Raw genomic sequence first — 26,248 nt, forward strand, 5'->3', positions numbered from 1 at the left:
ATTTCAAGAACTGTTACTACAGAACGGTAATCTGCATTTCAAAAGATGGATACTTACCGTTATGAACTGGACTTTATACTGTTAGCATGCATGGCGCTATGAAGGCTAAAATGAACACGATCTTTTAAACAAAAAGAAAATTGCAGAATAGACAATTTTTACTGAGTATTATCCAGATCAGCACTCAGATACTACTTTAGAAAAATGCTTAGATAATCTTATGAGACTGTGGGAGAAATTCATTGCAGAAATATACATTGTATTGTTTCTTAAAAAGAAGGCTTTGGTCTCCTTATGAAACTTTCTTGCTGGTTCCTGGCTCCTTTCATATCTTGCAGAACGCAGCTATACAAATATATTAAATCTCACTGCAAATGTTTGATGATGCAGAACAGGATATTTTTACTGGGTAAGAAATTACCATGAGAATTCCACACAGGGAAAAAGAGAATTTAAACAAGCCGCTTTATACTATTTTTGTATTGAATGGCTCCCACAGCCTATTTAATGGGAAAATTCAGTACATAGATTTGCCTTTCATCTAAATTTGATTTAGCACACATGACTGTAACTGTATCTTACAGCCAGTATCTTTGGGTCCCTGGAAGTAAGAGTTGTATGTTGCTTCTCCTGATGTAAGTGCCATTAAAAACAAAGTTGGCTTCGGAAGCTGGCTTTATAGGTGGGCATAGATGAGACAGGCAAAGCATAAAGGTACTATGGACAGTAGGCTGTGTTAACCGGTAAAAATTAGAAAATGTTTATGGAGAAAAGGTGTTGAATACTGAAATTATTTGAATTTTCTCTGGCGCTAATGTTATAATTTTATTGCATGCAGATTTTCACTGTTCCACTTGTTCTTTTAAAAACTGATAAATTTTCTATGGAAAAGAAAGGTGGAAATTCCCTCTGTTTTGAAATATAATTTTAAAGGTATTCTGTAATAACAGGTGCAACAAGATGTTCCTAGGAGTCTGTGAGGCATGGGGGTAGTAAATGTAGTTTTCCTATGATCCTTAGTTCATTACATCTTCATATTCAAGGGCCTTTAGATACCTTTGGTTTGTGGGGGGGTTTTGTGCCTATGTTAGCTTTTATACATGCCCCTTCTGCCTTAAATGTGCTGGGGAGAGACATTCATTTATATAGGTCTTAAATTTTATATTAGTACACACTATTTTTATTCCAGAAAACAGATGCGAACAGTAGGAATCCAAGAATTCAATTTAGAAGCAAAATCTGTTGCATGTGCATGTGATTCTGACATGTTACATGCACATTAAACACACAATAGATTGCTGCACAACGTATAGTACAGACAAGTAGCCCAAGTCCCATTAGTAATGCCCATGGCATTACTAGGCACACAAAAATGAAATCACTCCAAAATCTAATCCATTCTTCAAAAGCTATGTGCCTCTGTTTCTGTGAAGTGGTTGTCATGGAGAGAACAGAAAGCATTTCTGACACTTTATCTTTAGCAGCTTTAAAAATTACTACAGAAAAATTGCATGTGAGTTAAATGTGCCACGTGTACTTTATTCTCAACATGCTGGGTGGGACATGCGATTCGACTGGAGTGACTTTCTGTCCTTTAATGTTTATCTGAATGGAAACTAGCCACGTCTGTGGCAACTAGAACAATAATGGGCAATTAATGCCAAAAGTGTTTCCCATAGTCTAAACCACGTTTTTGCATCAAAAGCATCATTTTATGTATCTGTCAGAAGAGTAAGGGGAAATATAATTGAAGGAAGAAATATTGGCAAGACAAAAACATGTTCTCCCCATGTAGGATTCTGCAGTTTAACAGTGTCTCTAGTGATTAGGTATAATATTAATGGTATGTTTCATAGTTCTTTATTTTAAAATTTGGAATTTCACCATTACTTTCATTAGTGAAGACACATAACTAAGGGCAGAATTTTGTCTGGGAATCAACCTCAAGTATGAAGAAGTGGTACTGTTATTTGAGGCTTCTGGACCATACTCTAATGTTCAGAGGAGTGCAGAATAATCCTTGGAAGCAGAGTACTTGGTACTGCAGTCCAGTCTAAGATACCTTTTAAAAACTATAAATATTGAAAACACTTCTTCAAATGTGGGCTCAAACCTGACTCCATGAAGTAGTGTAAACGCATGCATACTTATTGGGAGAGTTTTAGAATTTTTTCCCCTTCTATTTTAAATCTGAAAGAACTCCACTGATTGCAGCTGAATTAGTCTGGATGTATACCTGTGCTTCTAAAACCTAAACGTAGCCCATTGCATTTACCATGTTCTGTTAGTTACAGCTCTTAGAATTATGAAGTAACTGTTGTTTCAACACAATTTCTATGAAAGTAAAGGGTCAGATTGTGAACTCTTTGTTTCCGTTGGAAAGCTGTTAATTGCATAGGCACAATTCACATCACCAGGCGTATTAATGAGATTAATGCTCCCTGCTATGATTAAGAGTTCATATGAAATATGGGAAGATTGAATGTAAGATGCTGAAAAATAAGTGCTAACAGAAACATGTCTTCTGTAGATGAATTTTTTATTAAGTGTCTAAGGAATGGCACAATAATGAACTAAATGCCTGCAATCTTCCTCTCTCTGCTGTCTTTTTAGGTTTGTCCCTGGAAGGATTTCACGAGCTTGGTTGCCAGCTGCAGTATGCATGCCAGTTTTCAGCAGTGTTTAATGAGATGCAGGGTGACGATCACCAGAGATGTTCCCTGTTTCATTCCACACAGAGATAGGCAACTTGTTACACATGAACCACAGCTGGGGAAAACCCAGCTCCCGCTCTATGCAATCATCTGAGCGACCAGGTTGGGACAATCCTACCTTCAGCTAGCAGAGCTCACTTGTGCTGGGCATCCCATTTCAGTGAGCAAAGACTGAAAGATCAGAGGAACTGCAGGAAATGTAGGGCTCTGTGCTGCGCCTAAAATCCTTATGATGAATCCTCACTCCATACCTGTGTCCTCTGAGCATGTGCTTCCGCCAGTTTACTGTACTAGACTGAAACTGATGGCAAAATCAATGCGGGAATATTGCCATATCTTAGAATATTTTTAAATCAGTTTTAGGTTAGACATAATGAAAAAAAAATCCATGAAAAGTCTCACTCCAACCCCACAGCTTAAGGAGAGCTGAATTTACAAAATGATGGGAATATCAAACATGAATTTTAACTGTTGAGGTGACTAGTTACATTTTATGTAAACATGTAAGAAATTATTCTATAATTCCATGGGAAGTGCATGGCGTAATTTATTTCTGAATATAATCTCAAGATGTATCCATAATTAAATACTTACATTGTCTTCTGACAACTTATCTATTGTCACCTTGGCCTCTATTAAGTGATTATTGAGTGCAATTATTTCATGGCTCAAAGCCCGTTTTTCCTCTTCATAATGTTGACCCTGTGTAGAGAATGGAGTAGTCAGTATTTTTTCTACTGTCAGAATATTTCAGAAAAAGGCCCAAAGGTTGATGTCATTCTCAAATCCAGGGAAAAGCACAACAGACCAAGATTTCTTTCTTTCTTTTTTTTTTTTTTTTCTTATTTTTTGATATTTTCAATCAACAGATGAGGCAATGTACTTTGAAAATATGGAGGTCAAATTGAGCTCACGTTAGGAACCTTCACAAAAGGCTCTAGCTAGCCTGTGCAAACGCATTCGCCTGAGCACCATCTATTCCTTCTTCATCACAAGGCAGGATTTCTAACCTGGAAGGGACCTGAGCAGCTCTTGGCTTTCACTGCAAGAATGTTTCATTCACGCCATTAGCTCCCATTCTCATCAGGGAGGAAGAACAATATTTAAAAAGGAAAGTAGCTGTATTTGAGCCAATTTCTTTTTAGCTGTTGACTGTGCTGGCTGGTTTAAAAGCCCTGAATGAGGTTGTTCATTTCTCAAGATGAATGTTTGCCTGATTGCAGGGTTAACACTCATTAGCAGAATGTGACCCACTGCAGGATAACAGGAAAATATTCTGCTTCGAACTTCTTGCTGCCCACTAATTTAATCTTGTTACCAATAGGCTGTAACTCTTTATTATGAATGCAAAGAAATCAGCAGGAAAAGTAAGGTGCCACTGACCCTTCCCATACTGTGTCCCATTTTCATACTGCAGTGTTTATTGTGTCACCTCATATATAAAAAATTATTTTGTAGCAATCATTTATAACCCTGCCTCCAGCCTTACGTTAGTATTAAAAAGTATGGAAGCTTCTGAATGGTGTAGCTGAGATCAAGGCATCTTCCTTTTACTCAGAGCAGTACAAGACCATGATAACAAGAAGGTTTGCCAATTATCTGGAGGGATCTTTTAGAAAGCAACGTTGCAATAAGAACAGAAAGTAGGGTAAACTTTAGCGTATACATGTTTTGTTTTGTGAACTCAATCCGGTGACAAATTCACAATCTCACTTCCCATTCTAAAACCGTTAGAGTAATTTGTGAAGGACTTTCTCCAGCAGGTTGATTGTATTACCTACTGAAATTTCCCAAATGCCATATTGCCAGGGTGACACAAAAATCTTCCATCAACACACAGTCAGCATTGTCAGCTAATTGACAGCAATGGGAGTTGTGTGTTTTGAAGTCCGAACGAATATCAAGGTTAATTATCCAGCTGCAAAGCACCAGGCTATATTAAGGAAGGGTGATTAAATTGGAATGGCAACTCTCATCCTGAATTGCTACTTAAAGAAAAACACCTTCTCAAATGGTCTAAGCAAACCCACGACTTGCTTTAAACAGCGCAGATACGACTGAAGTTTCTGTGAAGGTCTGGCCTGGACTGTTTTAATGTCAGCTTTTCTAGGGACCATCTGTTCCCTGCTGTTGCAAGACGTCCATCCCGACAGCCTAGCTGTGCCTGGAGCCTGGCTCAGGCTTGACACCTCTGCCGTCCTCCTTCCCACCAAGCAGGTGCTCCTGCCAGCTGCGTGGGGACTATATCACGGAAAGCCCAAGCGCAGCTCTGAGAGCTTGCAAGAGCTCCAATCACACTGATTTTAACAAGACACATCATCTTAGGGGCTGTGTTTTCTAATTAGGCAGATTGACACAGTTTTATATGAGGCCCTTAACTCTCATTGATTTTATTGTGAACTAAACAGCTAGGCACTTTGTAAGCCTCCTGGACATCTGTGCACCTCTAGAAATCTGTCTCCTTTGAGAGTATGACTGAAGATTACACATTCAAAGGTATTTAGCTGTGTAATGAGGTAGACAAATGACAACCTATGTACCTGTGAAAAATGTGTCCCCTCAGTTTTCCAAGTTGTTTCACGCTTTGGAAGGATCCAGATCCACTGAATACAAACTTAATCTTCCAAATAACCATTTGTATTGAAGATTTTATCAAACCTTGTATGACAAGTTGTCGTTAATGCCAGAGGAGCTGATTTGTAGGACTCCCTTTTGCTCTAAGACTCTCTGGTTTCAATAAGTGTTGCTCTTGCCTAACCAAATTGAACTGGACTCAATTTATTTTACAGTTCAGGAAAGATCGTCTGGTCAAGGATTTATAGTCCCTAGCCCAGAGAGGAACTCATAAAAGGGCAGCAGATTCGGGCTGTGGAAACAGTACTTTCCATTGCATTGAGTAATGCTGAACCTGACTGAATTATGGTTTCATTTTATTTCAGTTATGATAACTTTTGGGCTGATGTTTTCCAGACTTCGTATTCGACCAAGTGCGACTTTAAAAAATATTTTATATTTGTTAAACTGTAAAATTCACCTCAGTCCAAAATTATACTATACAGGTCAGCAGATAGACACCAAAGTCATAAACACCTCAGCAGTACTGTGAAGGAGGAGGAATGAAAAAGAAAGGCCAGTCCCAATCTTCTCCACCAGTATATGTTGGCATCTTTCTCTTGAAATCACCGTTGTTGACATGAGCAGAGTCTGTCCCATTGTAGCAAATCAAGGTAGCCTAAGGGTGGACAGGACCCTGAAAGACTTTGGCATATTGACCACATACTGTGTGACCATCTTTGAAAGTTCAGGGCTTCAGCCAGATGTTATTGTGGTCCAGTGGTGGCAACAGCCGGACACCACTTTGGGGAAAATGGTGCAGCTGGAAGAGATGGCATGGTAGTGCAGGATCACTGCATGAAAAGGATTGCTGCTTACTGAGGACTGCAACTTTGAGCTCTCCAGTTGCAGTCAGTCAATCATATTTTCAGCATCAGGTACAGATATCAGAGAGGGCTGAAAGGACGACAGGAATCATAATATCAGTGGTATGATGGTGAATTACAAATAGAAATGCTTCTTTTACTTATAACCACTTTTGGCAGATCCCTCTATGTCTGGTAGTTTTTAGATGCTTAGTCCTCCTGCTCTTCCATAAGGCTGGTGACCTCTCCTCTCTCCTTTTGGCAATGCTTTCTGTTCTGCAGGTGCTAACAACCTGTCTCTCAAAACTCAATAACAGATTAAGTTAATGGTGTTATTAATATGCCAATAGCTTGCAGCTGGGCTGAGGGCTCCTGAAGTCCACTCCAAAATGCCATAGCTATAGGCTGCAACGGGCTGAGCTTCTGGTGGATCCTTGTTCAGAAATCTTTGTTGAGTCAGCTCAGGGCATCCTGCCCTTGCCTCCTCCCCCAGCACAGAGCCAGCATAAAAGAATGCAGCTCCGTATGTCTGACTGACTCAGGAGAACTGCAGTCATGTGCCCACGTCTGAGTCAGATCAAATTCATACTGCTGGGTGACTCCAGCAGTGCACAGCGCTGATATTAATGTTGGGGGAACCAAGCGCTCGGAGCCCTTGCTCCTAGTCTGGATTTAGTACAAGCCTCACTGCTTTCTTCTCAGATCTGATGAAGGAATTGTGTATCTGCTCTTCACGATGGGATCAAATGATATAATAAAAGATATCATCTCTGTCTGGAACCTTGTTTTTCTTATAATTTGTATCTCTCACAGTGACAACATCCCTCATATCTTCACAGATCCATAAAAATATAAGGTGTGACTTTCAAAAGTGTTTGGTATCATCTAGTCCCTGCACCTGTCATCGGTGGTACAAGCGGGGTGAAAAGAGTTTTGGTAGGTTGGTACCAAAATAATTAATAGATAAGTGTATTTTGGAAAGTAACAAAAGCTGGATGAAAAGATCTGCTTTTCTTGTGTGTTAGTGGATCCACGAAGGTTTCTACTCTAGTCCTTCAGCAGAAATGAAGTAGCCTAAAAGTTGTCTGTCTCTCTGGTAATGTTTCAGTCTCCTCTCAATGCTTTCCAGCAGCTGGAGTGTCCTACTGTAAACCAGTGTCAGCCTACTAGTCAAGGCTAGGCTGCTTACTGTTGTCTCTGCTGTCCTGCAGGAGTTTTGAGATGTGTACAGACCTTTTGAAATCAGTCTCAATTTTGCAAATGAGCAGTGCAGGTCTGTGGAAATGTCAGCCTTTTCAAACATGGCGATGGAAATCTGTTCTTGATGTTGCTGTAAGGACCATTTCAATGGACAGCATTTCAGTGCTACCATGAGAACAATGTAATGGTAGTAGTGACCATCAAGGCAGGCGAGCAGCATTCTTTTGGAAATACCTCTCAATAAGTAATGCTTAAATGACAGACAGAAAGAGAGGGAGACTTGTTCTGCTACAAATACCACCAAAGTGACACTGATATCCCATCCCAAATGCCTGGACAGAGCTTTACTGTTTTTGGATGTGGAATACAGGCAGAACTTTGTTCCTTTTGTCCTTTACTGCTGTGCTTGTCCAGGAGGAAGACAACACTTGCACAGGAGAAATCCCCCACCTTTTTGGACCAGTGTAACACTGTTAAGTCAGTACTTTTCTCGCAGAGCACCAGTCATGATCTTTTCATTGCAACTGTTAATAGGTGCTGTAAGGTATCTGCTAAGCAACTGCAATGTATGTACGGTTATTCTGTGGATTACAGCTGGCAAACAAATGCTTATGGGGGGGTATGCTTTCAAAACAAGGTCTGTGTATTTTAAGGTGGTACTTTATAATCACATTGAAATTATCCTATGAAGGACAAAACAGAGCAGTTGCAGGCGACATAAAACTGTGAGGAGTGGCTGATACAGCAGAGGGTTGTGCTGCCGTGCAGAGGGACCTTGACAAGCTTGGGAAATGGGCTGACAGGAACCTCATGAAGTTCAACAAGGGGAAGTGCAAAGCCCTGCACCCGGGGAGGAACAGCCCCATGAACCAATAATGAAAGGTAACCAGGGCTGCATTAGGGGAGTGTTGCCAGCAAGTCGAGGGAGGTGATCTTTGCCCTCTGCTCAGCACTGGTGAGGACACACCTGGAGCACTGTGTCCAGTTTGGGCTCCTCAGTACAAAATAGATATGGACATACTGGAGAGAGAGTACAAGAAATGGCCAGGAAGATGTTTAAGGGATTGGAGCATCTCTCTTATGAGGAAAGGCTGAGAGAGCTGGGACTGTTTAGCCTGGAGAAGACAAGGGATCTCATCAATGTGTATAAATATCTGAAGGGAGGGTGCAAAGAAGATGGAGCCAGGCTCTTTCCAGTGGTGCCCAGTGACAGGATGGGAGGCAATGGGCACAAACTGAATCACAAGCGGTGACATCTGAATATCAGGAAACACTTCTACTGTGAGGGTGACTGAGCACTGGAAAAGATTGCCCAGAGATGTTGTAGAATTTCCATCCGGGGACATATTCGAAAGCCATCTGGACATAGTCCTGGGCAACCTGCTCTAGGTCCTTGAGCAGGGGTGTTGGACCAGATGACCTCCAGAGGTCCCTTTTAACCCGAACCATTCTGTGATTCTGTGAGTTCTGTAATGAATTATGGTTACCATACCTTAGTTGACCACTGTGATAACTGGTATGCAGAATTTGGGCTTGTTATGATAAAGGGTATTTTAAAATCCTTTTATTAGCAAATACTGACATCTGTCACAGAAGAAAATGCTTCTATTGTTATGCAGAGATGATTTAATATATAATTAATACATGTCTAGGTCCTAATAAAATAGGGAACAAGTATGCATTGAATATGGTATAAGTTTACTTATATTTCTCCATGGTATTCCATCAAAACTCCAAACAGACCTCAGGTTAGACTTGGTGCATGTGAATGCATGTCTTTTGGAGTCAGTGAAGCAGCATCTAATTATTACTAATAATGACACTAATAATGGGAGATGAGAGTGTGTTATCTATCACAAAGAAAGGACACCCAGATGCTCCGTGCATTCGCAGTGATTGTTCAATGACACTACTTCAATGATGAGTGAGGATGAATTTGTTTCATAGCATCTGTCAGTGCATCTCTCATATCCTGGTGAGATATAACTAAAAATAGTCATTCCTTGTGGAATTGAAGGTTGGGAGAGTACACAGTAGTCTCTCCCACCAGGTGTGGAAACTTTACACTGTTGCAGAGCGTAATAGTGTAACTTAGTTCCAGCTTATGTGCACTCTTCTTCCCATCCAGGTGTATCATGGTCTCTGCTGAGCAAGGCACAGTTTGTAAATACAGCGTTTGAACCGAGGGACCTCTTGGCTTGCTGGCAGAGTCTTAAACAGAAACTGGGGTGGTGGGGGGGATGACTAGGCTTGGGGCATATCTGACAATGTAAAGAAAACAAGAATGAAAAAACCTTGTGGTGGAAATAAACCCTTTTTTCTATTGTAACTCTTAAAGTTAACAGCTGTTCTATTTAAACTACTTCCCCATAGACCATATGCATAACATATGTTTTATCAATTGGCTCATAAAAAAGCAAACTATGGTGTAGATTTGCAGATATCACTGGGTATTATCTGCTGTAATTAATGATTTTAAGCATTACTGCATGTTAGTTTCTGCTCTGCAGATATTCATGTTACATTTAGATTAGATATAAGGAAGAAATTCTTCCCTGTGAGGGTGGTGAGGCACTGGAACAGGTTGCCCAGAGAGGTTGTGGATGCCCCATCCCTGGAAGTGTTCAAGGCCAGGTTGGATGGGGCTTTGGGCAGCCTGGTCTGGTGGAGGTGTCCCTGCCCATGGCAGGGGGGTTGGAACTAGATGGTCTTTGAGGTCCCTTCCAACCCAAACCATTCTGTGATTCTACAATTGTATGATTCTGTCTTATTATGACAGATTCTGTGTTTGTGTGTGCATGTTTATGGGTGCTTTGGAGCTATGTGAGTTTGTCTGCCAGTTAAGAGCCTAGCTATGGATTTCCTCTACTCACGCTTGCTTGCACCCATGGGCAGAAACTGTAATAAAACCACAAACTGACAAGATGTGAACAACAAGAAAGAATAACAAAAGACATTTCAATAAAAAAATGAAACTGATACCAGTTCATGACATGAACCTTGGGGTGCAGGATTTGGTGTTGATCATTGCTTGAGAGCACCACTCAATATGTATGGCATTTTTGCTTTTACTTCTTTGTATAACAGTCTTATTTTGGTTTAACAGCAAAATGAGTATCCAAAGGAGCTATTCACTTACAGACTCACTGAACCCACAAGTCTGTTTAAGAGTGTGCATCTTTACAAGCAACTAGAGAAAAAGAGCCAAACATTTGGCTAATTTATTAGGTAATTCTTTGTCAAGTTACAAACAAAACTGCAGGAACCTGTAGGGACGTATGCAGAGTCTGTGGCAGCATCCTGATTGCACTTCACGATGTACCACTGTCTTATTTTTGCTTCCCACTGCAGTAATTCCCAGGACACCCATCCTTGTCTCAACACCTCTTCATAATGCTAATAGAGCCTGGCTTTCAGGAATGCTGTTATGTTACCGTAAAGAGTAATGACTAATTCATTATATTTATTCTATGGTATATTAGATATTTATTTAAAGTGATTTTCTGTTTCCAGGCTGCCAAGGGCACAGGCAAGGCTGCATTCTTCAGAAACGAATGTATGGCATTAAGGATTTTAAAATATTCACTTTTCTGGGAGGGTCAGAGAAGATATGTTGTTGATGCGTCTTGTGCCGGAGGCTTTACCTGCTGCAAAAATCTATGTCATGCTGGAATTCTTCTACTTAAAGAAGATAGTGGCAAGAATGTTATTCCAATGTGACAGGCCTTTCTTATGATGAACACATGGGATAAAAGGAAGCGACAGCTGTATGAGGTTTGGGTTGTCTCAGGAAGAGACTAGATTGTCTGCTCTTGCCATAGCTTAAGTTTTTTTGATTCTGTAATGTTATCTAGGAGCTCATCAAAAGAATTAAAAAGAGAATGATATGGTCTTAGTGAAATGAAAGGAATAGAGACTTCAGCTGAGCTACTGGTAAAGAGCAAAATATTTTGCAAAGAGAAAAAGAAGTTATGTGAATGAGTGGCAAAGGAGAAGTACCGTTATCCCCAGGCCACACAAGGTAGGCCCATCAGGCTTGCAGCTTGAAGCTGTCACTCTACTGATTGACTGTTTGATGCTTGAACTTTCTAGCCAGGTTCATCTGTGGAAATGGAGAAATTACTGGAGACAGGATATTGCTTAAACTCTACTTAAATGGACTAGGAAGAGAAAGTTACATTAATTTCTCTGAGGAAAACAGTAAAATGGCCTAGGAAGGAAAACATGGAATTCTGAATTTTGGAATCTTCTATTCATTCATATAAATTTCAGATCTTTTTAATATGCAAGTGAATTCTAATTAGAGTTGACTATTTAAGCAAGGGCAATTTCCTACCCAAACAAAAATCTAAGGCTAGACTATTTACAGTACTTTGCTCTTTAATACTTTGTTCTGCTCTAGGAATTTTAAAATTCACATTTCCTGTCATGTTTTGACATTTTTTTCTTAATAATTAGTTGTGTAGAAGAAAAATCAAACTCCCCTCCCCTTCCCTCTGTAATTGCTGTCTTAAAATAACTGTTAAGCTAAACACTTTCTCTCGGGAGTTAAGATATTTCTTTCTCAGAAAAGTTTGCTCTGATTCATCACACTCCTGTGGCAAGGCCGGCTTTTCCTCTCCAGGTTTATACTTGCACTCGAGGGCACAAGATATCTGTTCTTGCACCGAAGACTTGTGCTGAGCCAGATTTGTGTCCAAGCCCTGCTCGGTGGTGCTCGGCCAGCTGGGAGCCATGCACAGCAGGTCTGCTCTGCCTGCAGCCCTTGTCAGGCTTCTAACTCTGGTACTAGGCTTATTGCTGTATTATTGTTATCCTGTAGGCTTCTGTCCCCTGACTACCCCAGTTCACATCTAGGGCTCTTCCTCTTGTTGAAATGGATCCTTATAAACATGTCCACAACCAATGTGTGTATGCCTTTATATTTTGCTCTTCTCATCTCATCTCTTAAATGTATTTGATATACATTCAAGCATCAACAGGGTCATTGATTGGAAATATTTGGTAAGCTGGCTGAAAAATTGCAAGCGTAGTACAGGCAAGAGGCATAATGCACTTGTGTCTTTTCTTCGTAAATTAGTCCCTCCTTTTTTGTTAAAGAATATATCTGATATTTATTTTGTAAAATCTCATGTTGAGTAAAGTCATTTAAGGTTTGGTGGGTTTTTTCCCCCGATCAGCTCCTTGAGAACATTGTGAGAAAATCCCTATAAGCTCTTTTCAAGGTAGAGCTGGGGAAGGTCATTAAAGTAAAATGCTCTGTTCAAATATCCAGCCCCTCAGACCCTGCTAAACACTGTCTTTTTGGCAGCATCCCAATTCAAACTGCCATAAGCAAGTATAATGACTATATTAAATAACTAGTGCGAAAAAAGTCTAAAAAAGAAAAGAGTCATTATGTAAATTGCTTGAACAAGGAGAGAATTTTGCTTCCAATCCTGCTAATATGTTACTCAAGTCTCTTCTGCCTCCTAACGCAGCTCTCTGTAGAGCTGTTTAGGTGGTTGTTGTTGTAGTTCTTTTTTATATGTATTTAATTGTGGCTCTTTGGAATTGCTGAGAAATCCTGGCTGGAGGGACAGGCAGGAGCGTGCTAGAGAGCTGGAGTGACGTTTGCTGCCTGGTTGTGGTCACATGAGGCTTTGCTAGATATAGTCACATTTGATCCTCATATCAGCGCCACTGGGTCTGCTGAGCAGTGTTTGAGGAGTAAACTCTCCTGGTATAAGGAAAGGCTGCAGAATGGATCTCTCGATGTACTGATTAAGCTTTACTATAAAGGAAGTGCAACACTTCCTCCCCATCTGACTGCTGGGATCAAATCCAAAGAAAATAAAACACGGATATATTTTTATGAAAGGATTTGCTCCTCCAAGCAGATAGGAAACTCACTGCTGTATGTTCCTTATGTTGCTATTCAGGGTGGTCACTTGACCCGTTGCCTCCAGAGTTTGTATAGATGAGAGCAACTCTACCTTTTGGTCAAGAGAAATGTCATAAACTTTCTTTCATGTCATTAGATCAACCGCCTTACTTGAATCAGCTCTACTCTCCTCTGTGTCATTTCAGAGCTATGCTGGAATTTCATTTGCCTCCTTAACTTTTGTTGCCATCCTGAAAGCCAGTCTGGTAAAAAATAACCCTTTAAAATGGAAAAAAACTTTGGGAAAGAGGTCTTTTTAGCTGTCTTTGCCGTTAAGGAAAGTGTACATGGATTCAATATCCTCAGTATTTCTTTGTGGCATTCAGAGATCTGGCTCACGGTCTGAATATTGTCCTATGCTATCTCAAGATTCAGTTTTAGTTCACCCTAGAGCTTTGCAAAAAATTAAACACTGTGATTTCTTGATACCATTTATCATAGCTATTCATATATTTCCTAATAATTTTAAGTCTCTAAGGTATTATATTCACAGCAGCTTATAAATATTAATATCTTCTTCAGCAGAGGCTAAGGCAGACGTTCCCTTATTTATATGTCTGGAGTGTTGTTGCCCAGGTCTAAGCCAGTAACGTTCCTGCCTTCCTTTGAACAGCATAGAGATTTCTTCAAAGCATGAAATTCCTCACTGTATATTGATTTGTTTGAGAATTGTTGGAGGAACAGCTCTGCAGCAGTGCCTGCTTCTCTCCACTGGCTGACAGAGATGCTGAGGATAAAAATGCTAGCTTTTAGATAACTAAAACTAGGTAAAATGAAGCTTACTTTAAGTAACTAGCTCAATGTCATACAATTCATGTTGTCCTAAGACATAAGTCTTGTAGTTCACGGAAAGCTTGCTTTTCTGGGTCTGTAACTGTCCCCAGGGAAGAGCAGCATGAAGGGATTTTGCAACTAATGTGAATCTAGCTGAGACAGGCTTTCAGTAAGTTGATTAGAAATGACCTGTTGCTGATTGGAAACGACCTGTTGCCAGTTTTGATGGAAAAACCTCAAGAAATGGAGAATGTGCTACTTCCCTGGGTAACAGGAGCTCTGTGCCTCTACCTTCGTAAACACTTTCGCCCATTTGAGCAGGTCTGGTTCCTGAGTATAGTTATCGTTCTTGTTTTGTCTGATTAAATAGCTGTCTAATATTTAGCATTTTCTCCCTGCAAAGACATTTATACTACTCAGTCGTCTTTGCTACACTAAACAAGTGAGCTCCTTGAGTCTCTTGCTGAGGCAGCTTCTTTACTTCTCAGTCTTATTTTTCAGTTGTCAGTCAGCTTGAGCAATTTTCCACACCCTTTCAAAAAACATAAATATCAGAACTTCATCCACTGTCTTCAGACTGGATTTTCCCTTGTCTGGAACTGTGGCAAAATCATCATTCTGCTCTATTCACTTTTCCCATGGTTATAAAAATACTTTGTTTGTCAACTTTGTCATGTCATACTGCTGGGAGCTCTTGTTGAATCGTTCAGCCAGTGACTTTCAGAGTCACTGAGCTTTCCTGAGTTTCTGCTTTCCAGGGTACAGCCCCCCTCCCTCCACTTTCCTCTCCCCATTTTTTGGATATGGTCTGCAAAGCATCTACATAGATTTTATGCTTCTAATTGTCTGTGGGAAAACATATTTTGACTGAATGGGCACTTACTTATCACCATTTAACAGTGTTGCTAATCCTTTTTATCTCATTTTATCAGCAATAATTTTACGTTTACTGTTAGGACACTGTTGAAAACATTGATTAATGCTGAGAACTGTACCAGTCACTGGGCTGTCCTGATCCAGCCCTCTGAAAAGACTCTTTTATAACGGAAATAGCCCAGTGCCTGCTACTTTTTGAGGTGGCTTTTAGTAATTTTGCAACCCATCTACTAACTGATTTTGATACTGTATCATGGTAGTTTTTTAATCAGAATCCTATGAAATGGTACTCATCATATCTTACTCTCCAAATATATCTACTCGGTTGCCTTTGCTAAAGAAATTGTGGCTTTCTAAACCATTTTTCATAGAAACATGTTGACTTCCATTATTTATACTTCTGTGATTTAGTTTTCCAGTAGCTGAACATCACAAACTATCGCTTTGTGTTTTGTACAACCTCTATTTACCCCATTCTACGCTCGACATCTTGGATATCGGTAGAGACAAGCATTTTTTCCAGCCTCTCGGAATTATCCCAACAGTCAAGGCTTATTTAAAATAAACAGCAGCTTAACACATTAGTCTATATTTTTAATTTAGCTTGGAGTGGGAAGCTGGGAATCTGCTCTGCCAGTTCTTTTAGGACTCTTAGGTGGAAGCTTATGTAGGTTGCTATTTAAAAAAAAAAATATTTTTTTTGCAAGTGTTCCCTAAGACATATCACTCAACATTGTCTGTAGTTTCCATTGAATTTAGAAGTTGGATTGCCATCAGTAGTAAAAAATGTTCTGGCTTAAAGCAACGTGTGGCACAAGAGCTCTACCTCCTGCTAAGAGCAGCTGAGTGAACAGGGGAAGATGCTCATCTGGTCTCTGGCCCATGTGGCCAGGCAAGGACTTGAAGTGGCACGAAATGCCCCAGTTGTGTCAGCAGGAGACGATTTCCAGCACAGACAGTCTGTGATATTGGCTTTGCAAAGCTGGTGTAAGAAGCCCATAACAGTTATAGTGCAGTCAGGAGGGAGCTGCTTCAGATTTGGACAATGCAGGACCATAAAGACAAGATGCAGGGACTTTGCCCAGTACTATTGTCCCTGAGTTCTGAGGTACCCCAACAGCAGAAGCATTTAGTATATCTCTGGGTGTTACACTGAGTGATTTTGAAAAATTCTTCCACAAAGCATCAGAGATGGAAATTCTGTCTATAATGAGCTTTTCAGTCTAACCTTAACACACTCAATTTCTTTTTTTAGCTGTGGTGTTTGTCAAGTGACAGTGGTCTGAAAGGTAATTACTGCTTATAACTAATTCATTTACTTATAGACACAGTTTTCTGGGAAAAAGAAAAAACAAAACCCAAACCCAAACACAAAACTTCCTGGTAAACCCACGATGTTAAAGCGAACTGTTTTTAATTTGCTTTTTTGATAATTTGGTTTTTTCCCCTTCTCTAAGGGATGCTCCTTCAATCATGAATGCTAAAATCATTTGACAACTACTTCCTTCCTGCCAAGGGAATATGAAAGGTCCTGGGAGCCTGGTGGATAAACTACCCTCTGGCATTTAGAAAATTAGATTTAGATGCCATAACCAAATACTCTCTCACTGTCAAGAGTAAGACTTTATTGGCTTATGGGAAAGGTAAGTATTGGGCGGGATGTTAGGCCCCTGAACCAGTCATAAAAGGCAGGAAAAAGAACAGACTTGTGCTTGAGAACAGTGCTGGTTGATGCTTATGGCTTTGACCTTAGGAAGGAACTTTAGGGAGACTATTTTTAATCATAAAGTTTGGGAAGGAAATGGAAATATTTGTCAGAGAATACCCTCCTCCCCAAAAAAATAAAAGTTGGAGGCCAGACCCAAAGGCACTGCTCTGGAAAAGCCAGCATCCTTCTCCTTCTGTTGCTTGCCTTCTGATTCCTTCCACCCTCCATCTTGCTGTTGTTCAAAAATATTTCTAGGAACATAGTTTTAAATTTAGGGAAACTTTTCATCTCATTAGTCTGTCTTTGTCCTCAATTTTTGGTTTATGACTTTTGTTTATGACTTGGTTTATCGGCTTTTGTTTTCCTTGTATTCCCACATTGTTCTGTTTGAATGTATCCTCCACACGATGCGGTACATTGCGTGTACTAGTTGTCTTCAGAATTGACATCTAATTTACTGGTCCTTTTCTAAGGCTTCCTGTCATAACATTTTATGCTTTAGGAGTAGAGATGTAATTTGCTCTTCAGCTACTGAGGTCTGTTTATTGAGAGAAATGTGCTAATGTGGAAGGACACTGAAGAGCTGTGCTGATTCTCATTAGTGATAAGAAATTTGTGTCAAGGCTTTAGACAAAATGTCTGATTGTCAAAAGGACTCTTTTATTCTAATTTTTAGCTGTAGCTTCAAATCTTAACAAACATCCCTTCCATTTTGCCACTCCAAAATAAGAGAATGAATACTCTCCCCATGAGTGAATATATTTGAAGCAATTAAGAGGCTAAACATCAGGCAACCTGAAAGCTAGAAAGTAATGTTAGATGCCTCTGCACTAGTCCCAAGGTTCAGAAGAAGTCATAGGAGTAATTCTTAGAGGTGAGAAGGTCAGTTATGTTCTGGATCAAAACTTGTTTAAATCCCCTTCTCTAACCTGCTGTGTCTTGGTGTGTTCCAGTAAACGGCTTAAAGTCATCAGCAAAACTGCAGCTTGGTTCCCCCTCAATTTACCTGCTACAGCTGTAGGAAAAAATAACCTAATATAGATATTTTTAAATATGTTAAAGTACAATTTAATACAGGTAAGTAAGAGGAGAAAAACCCCTTTCATTAGAGGCAATGGGAGATCTATATTATTTAGACCTCATCACAGCCGGTGCTAACTGCTTGTGGTGATGAAACTAGGCACTCTTGGAAGGTACAGAAACACTTCCTACCACTCTGGCACGATTTCAAAGTCCATATTTTCCAGCAGACTAAATACAAGAGGTTGATTTTAAGCAATGTCCTAATTGCTGTTTGATCGGTAACAAAAATGCAACTTAAGAGCTGGCATGAGGTGCCATGTCAGATTTTAGGTTCTCTAGATCTGTCTTGTGTGAAAATACAGGCATTCATAAATAATTTAGCCAACCCAGTCAAAACAACATGGTTTTTTAATAGGTTTTCTATGCCAGCAAAAAAACGACTGTGATCAACTCATCTGATCCATCGAGCTCATGGCACAAACATTTCAATCAGCAATTCCTGTGTTTGAAGAAACAATTTTTTTTTCTATTGGTGAGTAACTGCCTGGAGATCCTGCAGAAACCTGGCTAAAATTTCATGAGATGCTTGTTGCCTAGTTGAAGAAGGCTGAGTCTGTGCATGTCTCCTGCATGTCCTGGAGCAGTAAGAACCACCCTAGAGGTGTCTTGCTACTCCATGTAGCTGAAGGTCATTACCAGAGCAGCCTGCCTGCTCCTTTGGTTTGGCATTTTGTGAAAGCTTTGAGCTGTGGTGGGCTGATCTGAATGGCCGTATGAGTCTGTCCAGTCTTCCCTGGGAAAGCCTCGACAGGGGTGACCTCACATCAGCCTCAGTGAGAAGAAAGGCTGCCATTGAATGGGGCCCAGAGTCAGGTCATTGACATGAGAGTGAATGGCAGTGTGAGGACTGTAGGAGAAATGGAAATGAAAAATGAAAGTCAAACAGTGAGATCTTTAAACTGTACAACATGTTAATTGCCACTATTTATCACTGTCAAGTGACCATGGACCTGTTAGAAGTTTAGAATTGAAAATCTTAATGTATTCTTTATAGGAACAAAAGCTCCTGAATTATGCAGCAACCTAAAATGTTCCTACTACAGGTGACTCAGCTTCTCTATGCATTATTTAGAGTCCTGTGATATCAGTCTGCTGCTATGAAACTGCAATCTATACCACTCTTTTTCACTGGTGTTTTTTTACAAATCTCTAATTCTAATTGCAATCATTGGAAACAGTCCTACTAATGGACTTCTGCAGTGTGCTTTTATCTTCATCTAGCTTTCTGGCTGTCTCCAGCAGTATTTTAAAAATATAGTAGAACTGATGGTGAGTCCTTTCTAATTTTGAAGAATGAAAGCTGGAATCATATTTGCATTTCTAGTCTAAGAAAAGACATTTCAGGAACCTCTAAGCTCTGTGCTAGGGGATTGTCTGGAAGATGTGGAGCATCATCACAACAGCAGCATAAGATGCTCAAGTACTCTGTGAATAGGAAGGAAAAGGTGGGAGCATCACCTTGCAAGTGTTTAAACTATCTGCCAAGACAGAGCCCTATGCCCTGACTCAGGCTTGCGCTTTAATGTTAATGTGATGCAGGTACAGAAAAAAAAACTTGAGTTATGGCTTCTCTTCAAGCTTCAATCAGAAAATCACTGACCAGAAACCACACATCTCATATCACTTCAACAAATTCTACATCTCTGCATTTCTTTTGTTGTTGTTGTAGTGTTGCTTAAACAAAGTGGCCTGAACATTTAAAAATATTAAGGGATTCCCTCCAAGGTTTATTTTCCATTATTCATGTGCTGCTAAAAGATTTTCTTCAAATTATCAGTATAAAAAACTCTCTTCTGTATTTAAAAATGCAACAGATAAAATGGAGCTTTAAAATAGAATTTGCTTTCCAGGCTTAAAACTGAAAAACATTATTCTGTGCTCATAAAATGAATGAGATGCACAACGTTTCTTTTAAAAGAGGATTAAAATCCAATAAGCTCATTGGGAAATATTATGGTGTCAAAACAGAGTTGATGAGAGGACCATTTTATTATCATGCTACTTGTTGTGAGGATGAACAGGAATTTCCGAATTAAAGACCTGTGTGTGCACGTGCGTGTGCACGCATGTGTGTGTGTGTAAAACCCCTGCTGCCTGAACCTTTTCATAACATTGATGTTAATTTCTCTCCTCTCCCAAATCTCATTTTTAAAGGCGCTTTTCAATTTGCCTGAAAATGGGGAAAAAAATATGATTGGCTGTTTCTATCGTGGTTGCAGAGACTGCCACCTCCTGACTCCGGGGAAGAACTGCTGGATAGGAGTCAGAACTAGAAAATCAAGTCAGAACAGAAAATGCATTCATTTTTCAGCTCCTCAGCTACATGCAACAGTACTTCTCAATGATATTTACTATCAGGGCCCATTCTCAAAGTTACTCTAAGTTACTCTGTATATTTAGCTGTGCAGGACTCTGAAAGCCCTGCTGTTCTGGCATTTCTAACTATGAAAACCTAAGGGTTAACAAGTACTGAATATGCTCCCGCTCCCTCAGGTTGAGCACAAAGGAACTTTAGTGATTAAATCTGCAAAATGAATGGCCTGAGAGTGCTGAGGAGCTACTTAATGCTCCTGCCTTATCAAATGCCTGCAGAGATCAGGACAAGTAAAATGTATTTTGCCCTTTAGGAAAAATTAAAAATAATGTCAATTATGACAGTAATACTGGAAGAAAAATGCAGGTGCCATATGGTGTTATGGCATATACAAGCACTGCGAGGATGATCGCTCACTGAAATGAATAGAAATTTACTGCTAAGGTGTAATTGCATTGCCTAGTATTGCAGTAGCGCCTGGGAGCCTTATTCATGGACCAGGACTCCAATCAGGAGCAAAATGCCACGCAGAGAAGAAAAATGAAGAGATCCCAACATCAGTGAGGGTCAGCGTAGGCCTCAACTGCCTAAACATACTTGAGCCAAATCCTATGTTCTTCTGTGAAGGAGCCTGGTTTTGTTTGTTAAGAGAACCCTTTAAGACTCATGCTGTTGCATCTGCATCACCCCTTTGGATTCTTCCTTAGAAGATGACTCTTTCCAAAGACATACAATTCTCAGACCATTTCAGCTGGTGGAAAATCTGGCAAATTTCTAATATGTCACCTAAGATATACTCATTTTCTGTAAACAGTGCTCAAAGAGTGATGGGTGGGGGCTGCTGCCTTGCACCAGAGGCGCTGTCATGGAGATGCTGATGCTCACCTAAAAATGTGGTTACGTGGTGGTATTCAGAAGAGGAGAAATTACCTTTTATGTTCTATTTTAGGCAATTTTTCTATGGCTTTTTCCATGTCTTTTTCCCTACATAATAATTCTGTATCAAAGCTGAGTATGTTGGTAACTCACAGTATGTCCTCTTAGCCTTTGTCGTTGCTTTGCTTTCTCTGCCCTCACTACCTCCTCTTTGCAAACAACCAGCCTGTGTCACTTTTGCCTTAGTCAGGCTCAGCCTGCAGCCAGCTGGCTTTCACCTGACTCCCTGACTTCTGTGAAGTATCAGGGAAACAAGGACCTCTTTCCTCCAGCTTAGATTATTTTCATTGTAAGCCCTCGGTAGGCCTTTATTTTCATTTGTGGCACAGAACGTGGTCCCTGAAAGAGTATATGATAAGAGGAAGAGTCATCATCTGCTGAAGAGTCAACACACTCAGGTAGGTGTATCCAAGGAGAGTAGCCCTATGACTGCAGAATACTTCTGAATATTTGGCCTTTGTCTCTGTGAGGCACGAAGGTCTTTGAAAATCCAGCATTACACATATAAATGCATTGAATACAGAGCAATGCTGAGAAAACGCTCAGTTCTCAAAGTGAAATGCTGGAGGCCAGGGATGCACTGGACTAGAAAGGACCCTGTGAGTTGATGAGTCCCACCCTTTGCTATTGCAGGCAGCTGTGCTGTAAATCCTAACTGTAAACTGATCCTGCTTCACCATCAATGTAACTAAGCGGTGGAGCTGCCTCTAATAAAAGTTGTTCTAGTCCTCTGGGGATTTGCAACCTTTGTCTAATATTCAGGCTAAATTTATTAATGGCTAGCATCTATCCATTTGTTACTGTAGCAGCAGTGTCTTTTAGTTTAAATAGCTCTCAGCCTCTGCTAAGTTTATAGAAACTTAGACTGATGAGTTTATAGAAAGCAGTCAGAATCCCCACAACCTTTATTGTCTTAGGATAAACAAGTCAGCATCTTTTAATCTCATTTCAGAAGATAAATTCTTCATTTCCTTGATTATTGTAATCCTGTTACAGACTGAATTAATCTTCCTTGCATCTGGGTGCCCGTGACTGCATATTGTATTCCAGATGACCTCATCATGGCCTTGTTCTCTAAAAATGCCTCACAAGGGACATCTCACACCAAATGACTTTTACAGCTATGATTGACTAATCAAGACATAATTTTCTTCCTTTCTGGTACCTCCAGTGGGCGTTTCTTAATTTACATCAGATTTTTTTCATTACTTTGAGGGCATAGCTTTGTCCTGCCTGTGGGTGGGCACATATCTGAGCAAACTGTTGAAGCACGGGGCCCTTGCTGCTCATGTAGTCAATAGAGTAACACAGCCTGGTGCTCAAGAGACTGATTCATGTTCTAACTGATGCTGGAAGTGCCCATCTTTACCTGTCGGCTATAGAAGGAACCTGGGAATGTCATGTTCCTAAATTGGGTTATTTGGTTAGACGGGCTGAGTCTGGCCAGACATATGCAGCAGGCACCTCGTAGTGTGCGCTGCAAAATTTCATCTTGTTCCTATGACTCGGGGGCACCCATTCTCTCGTATGCTTCCCAGTTCCCATCACAGCAGCACAGTTGCTGGAACTGATGTAGGACAAGTGATCACTGATTGTAGAAAGGCCTTATATTGGCTTTCTCTGACTGTAAAACTGCATCCTTGGTTCCCTAGAATGTCAATGGTTCAACTGCCTTTTCCCTTAGCATGATCGTGTCCACAGCAAATGACTATCCCAGCTTTATTTTTTCTTACCATTTCTTACCCAATTAGGCCCATTCCTTAGGCATATGTGTCTGTCCTAATACACCAGAGACCGAGCAGAGGATCTTTAAAACTCAAAACTTGAGCTAAGTATCCTCCTGTACAGGTAAGATCTGGAGCAGACTGGTGCCATGCAGCACATGCTGACCACTGAGTTTCAAGTGCTCCTTTAAAATGACCCATGGCTTACAGACTTTGGTTGACAGCTTATTTGGTTGACAGTTTAATTGCTCTGGTATGCTTACTTGCATTCTTTTTCTCTGTTCTCCCTCCTTACCCTCCTCCTCTCCACTGGCATTAAAGCTAGCACCTTGGAGATCCATATCTGATCACCCAGCCAAATTTTGGTGAGACGTGTTTGATTTCTTTCACAGTTTATGTCTCGGGATGTTTGGCTGAAGGTAATTTTAGCTCCTCGAACCGTCTTAAAGCAGGGCTGGGATTTCAACTATCCTTGTAGGAACTAATTAATAGGTCATAAACATGTCACTGGAAGCAAATGTTTACCCTTAATTTTGAAGGTAAATTTGGAGATTTTGTCATCCTGATAGGAGGGAAAAAAATCTGCTACAACACCAATTCTATGTACCTTTTAATTAGGTTATTTAATCAAGATGCTTTTGATCTGAACATTATTGTTCTGTATTGCAGTCCCAAAGGGACTGATCAGTCTGAGATTCATCTTCCCATGGATAACCAGCAGCACTTGGTTGCAAAGCAGGATGGTCTCTTAAACTACCTGGAAAATTCTCTCAAAAGCTGCCTCAGAACATGGGGATTAATCCTGACCGTGCATTGCAGCTCCATTTCAATTCTTTAACTGTTTGCTCACTGGAAAAGAAAATAAAACTTTACTGCCATTCTGAAGGGTTTTTATGCAGGCAACTGTGCATTCCAAGCACATAGGAACTTATGTAGAATACAAGCTGGTGATTTAAATAGAGTTGTGGGAATAGCACTGGGAAAGGCTGAACAAATAAAATGGAACTAGTTCATTCATCATTTTAATAGCATTTAGCTTGCCTCATAAAGAAAGTGGCAGCTTTTATTGCTCATACAAGGACTTATGCCACTATTAAAGAACGATGCTTCAGCTACTTCTGCTCTAAACTGCAGAGTGTGACAAACTGTAGTGGACTGAATTCTATTTACTACTTAGTACCTAAATGCTAACTAATAAAGCAAAGCGGAAGGGCAGTGTTTGGAAATAGCAACTGAAGTATTTAAAACCTGATGGTAGGGAGAAGACTAATACCTTAAACAGAAACATTTGGCTCAGCGTGTTGAGATGTTAGATGTTTCCAGATTCAAATCTGTTGACTTTTATGACTTCATGTTGCATTAAAACAGCAAGGTGTAATAGGATCATAGCTTCATTGAAACACGACTTCCGCTCTAAAAAGCTTAGGTGGTGCAACTGTCAGTCACTGCGGAGAAATCTTGATAGATACAGTCCTAACTCTCCCTACACCTGCCACTGATTTTATCCCAATCTGTGCATCCAAAGTTTTAAAGAAAAGTCTATCAGCACTGACAACCGTTTAGGCTCCCACAGATTCAGGACTGCACTGCAAAAATGAAGGATGAGGGAAAGAGGTGAGCTCCCTGTTTTTGGCCAAAAATGTAATTTCAGAAGTGTTCCCTCTGGAGAACTGCAGTGTAGATAGTTCTGCATGTTTCTGCTTTGTGAAATGGGATCCCTGGGCTGCTGATGTATTCTGTAGTCTATTTTTGCTCTGAATCACTGCTGTACCTCATGGGAACTGTTGTTCATTCAGGGCAGATGGTGCAGAGAAGTCAGCAAGACAAGGACCCAAATGACAAATCCCTGAGACACTTTGGTGCCATTTCTGACACAGAGTGTTCAGTTGAGTTTGCAGTCACAAACCAAACACCTTTCGATTACTTTCTAAATGAAAAGCTGAAGTTTTCCCTTAAAAATCTGACACCATCTGAGGAAAAAAAAAGAATAAAATCAAACATCATCATTTTGGAGGTCAAACATCAGACTGGGTAATTTTCCACTGAAAAATAGTTAAAACAAAATTTTTCTACCAGTCTTATTGAAGGCCTTATAGGCTTTTATCCTCTGTTTCTACAAGGCCAAATTTATCCACTCCTGCAGAGAGTGTTGTGGGTGTCTGTCTGTCCTGGATATTTTTAAATCACATCCAAACTCTGAACAATCTTTACCGATACTTTTACTCATGTGTTTCCCTGTCACAAATAGCTGGAGATAGCTCCTAATTGACCGCTCAGCCTCTCCATATAAACAGGGTAGCAAATTGCTAATGGGCTAAGTAGAAAAGGATGGAGCAGCAAAAGGTGTAAGTCGTGGATATAAAAATATCCTGGTAAGGAATCTAACCAGAAAGGAATGAAATACAAGCTGTTCCTCTCTCAGATTTATTTTGTTTTCATGGTTTACCCTTCCGGCCTATAGGTTGCATCAGCTTACATTTTCCAAACTAAATATTTTATTGAGACCAATAAGAGGTCTAAACAACACAAGAACTGTACTAGTCAGGTCAGAGGTGCATCTAGCCTACTACTTGTTTGAGAGCAGAGGCGCCCAGAGTAGTGTACAAGATCAGAGCAAGCATAGATTCAGAATTTCCCAGAATATTGTCCCAGCCTCTGGTAACTTGCACTTTGAGGTCTTCCTTACTTACAGGTGATACTATACCAAAGTAGTATTTTCTTATCACTTTCTTAATCCAGATTTTAGCATCCATAATATCCTGTGGCAGGAGGATCTTTAACTAGGTGCTGTGTGGATAAGTGCCTCCCCTTTTTGGTTTTGAATCTGTCACTTGCTACTCTCATTTGATGCCCTCTGGTTCTTTTGTTGGCTGGGATGAGAAATCATTCCTGTTTACTTTCTCCTTGCTGCCCGTGGCTTTTCGGATGTCCTTCCTAGGATCCCCTTCCCTCTGCAATTTCCTCTACAAGCTGAAGAGTCCTGTTTGTGTATTTGTGCTTTCCATGGAATGCACTCCAAAGTTTTCTCATCCTGTTGCTCTTTGCTGTTATTTTTTTCTGTTTCTCCTATATCTTTTCTGTGATGGAGAAACCTATGCTGCATACAATAGTCAGCTTATGGATGCAGCATTGACTTTTACTATGGCATAGTGATGTTTCTATTCTGTTCTTTAATCCTTTATAATATACAGAATAGTTTTAAGATGGTGTTTTATTAGAAGTATCTATTATAACTCAAAACCCTGAGTGATAATAGCTAGTTCTGAATCTCTTGGGGCATGTGTCAGGTTAGAGCTGGGTTTCCAACATGCTGTCAGTCACTTTGCTCAGAAATCCTTCTGCGGATTGTCATGATCTCTTTTTACCCCCACGGCCCTGAGTAGCTCACTGCCGTCCGGGAATGTTCTCATCACACTCATCATCTGCCTTGTACAGTTCGTCTCTAAACACGCACAGGCCTGAGATCAGATCTGACAAAATGGACCACTTTTACTTACATTTAATTTCCCACTTACTTACATTTCATTTCCCACCTTTTAATGTCTCTTAACAGTAGGAAAGTACTAATGTATATCCA

General features: G+C 40.2%; 1 protein-coding gene across 8 annotated transcripts in view; it reads right to left on the bottom strand.

The window, feature by feature from the left end:
- The window catches only part of BEGAIN (brain enriched guanylate kinase associated), a 169,744-nt gene that overhangs the window by 5,540 nt on the left and 137,956 nt on the right, over nt 1–26,248 (bottom strand). For all 8 annotated transcript variants that reach the window (XM_054828834.1, XM_054828830.1, XM_054828828.1 and 5 more), the window contains one exon: nt 3,309–3,416. In XM_054828834.1, the coding sequence (XP_054684809.1) occupies nt 3,309–3,416 (108 nt within the window). The remainder of the gene's footprint in view (nt 1–3,308; nt 3,417–26,248) is intronic.

Source organism: Grus americana, chromosome 5 (genome assembly GCF_028858705.1).
Source record: "Grus americana isolate bGruAme1 chromosome 5, bGruAme1.mat, whole genome shotgun sequence".
NCBI classification, from domain to species: Eukaryota; Metazoa; Chordata; class Aves; order Gruiformes; family Gruidae; genus Grus; species Grus americana.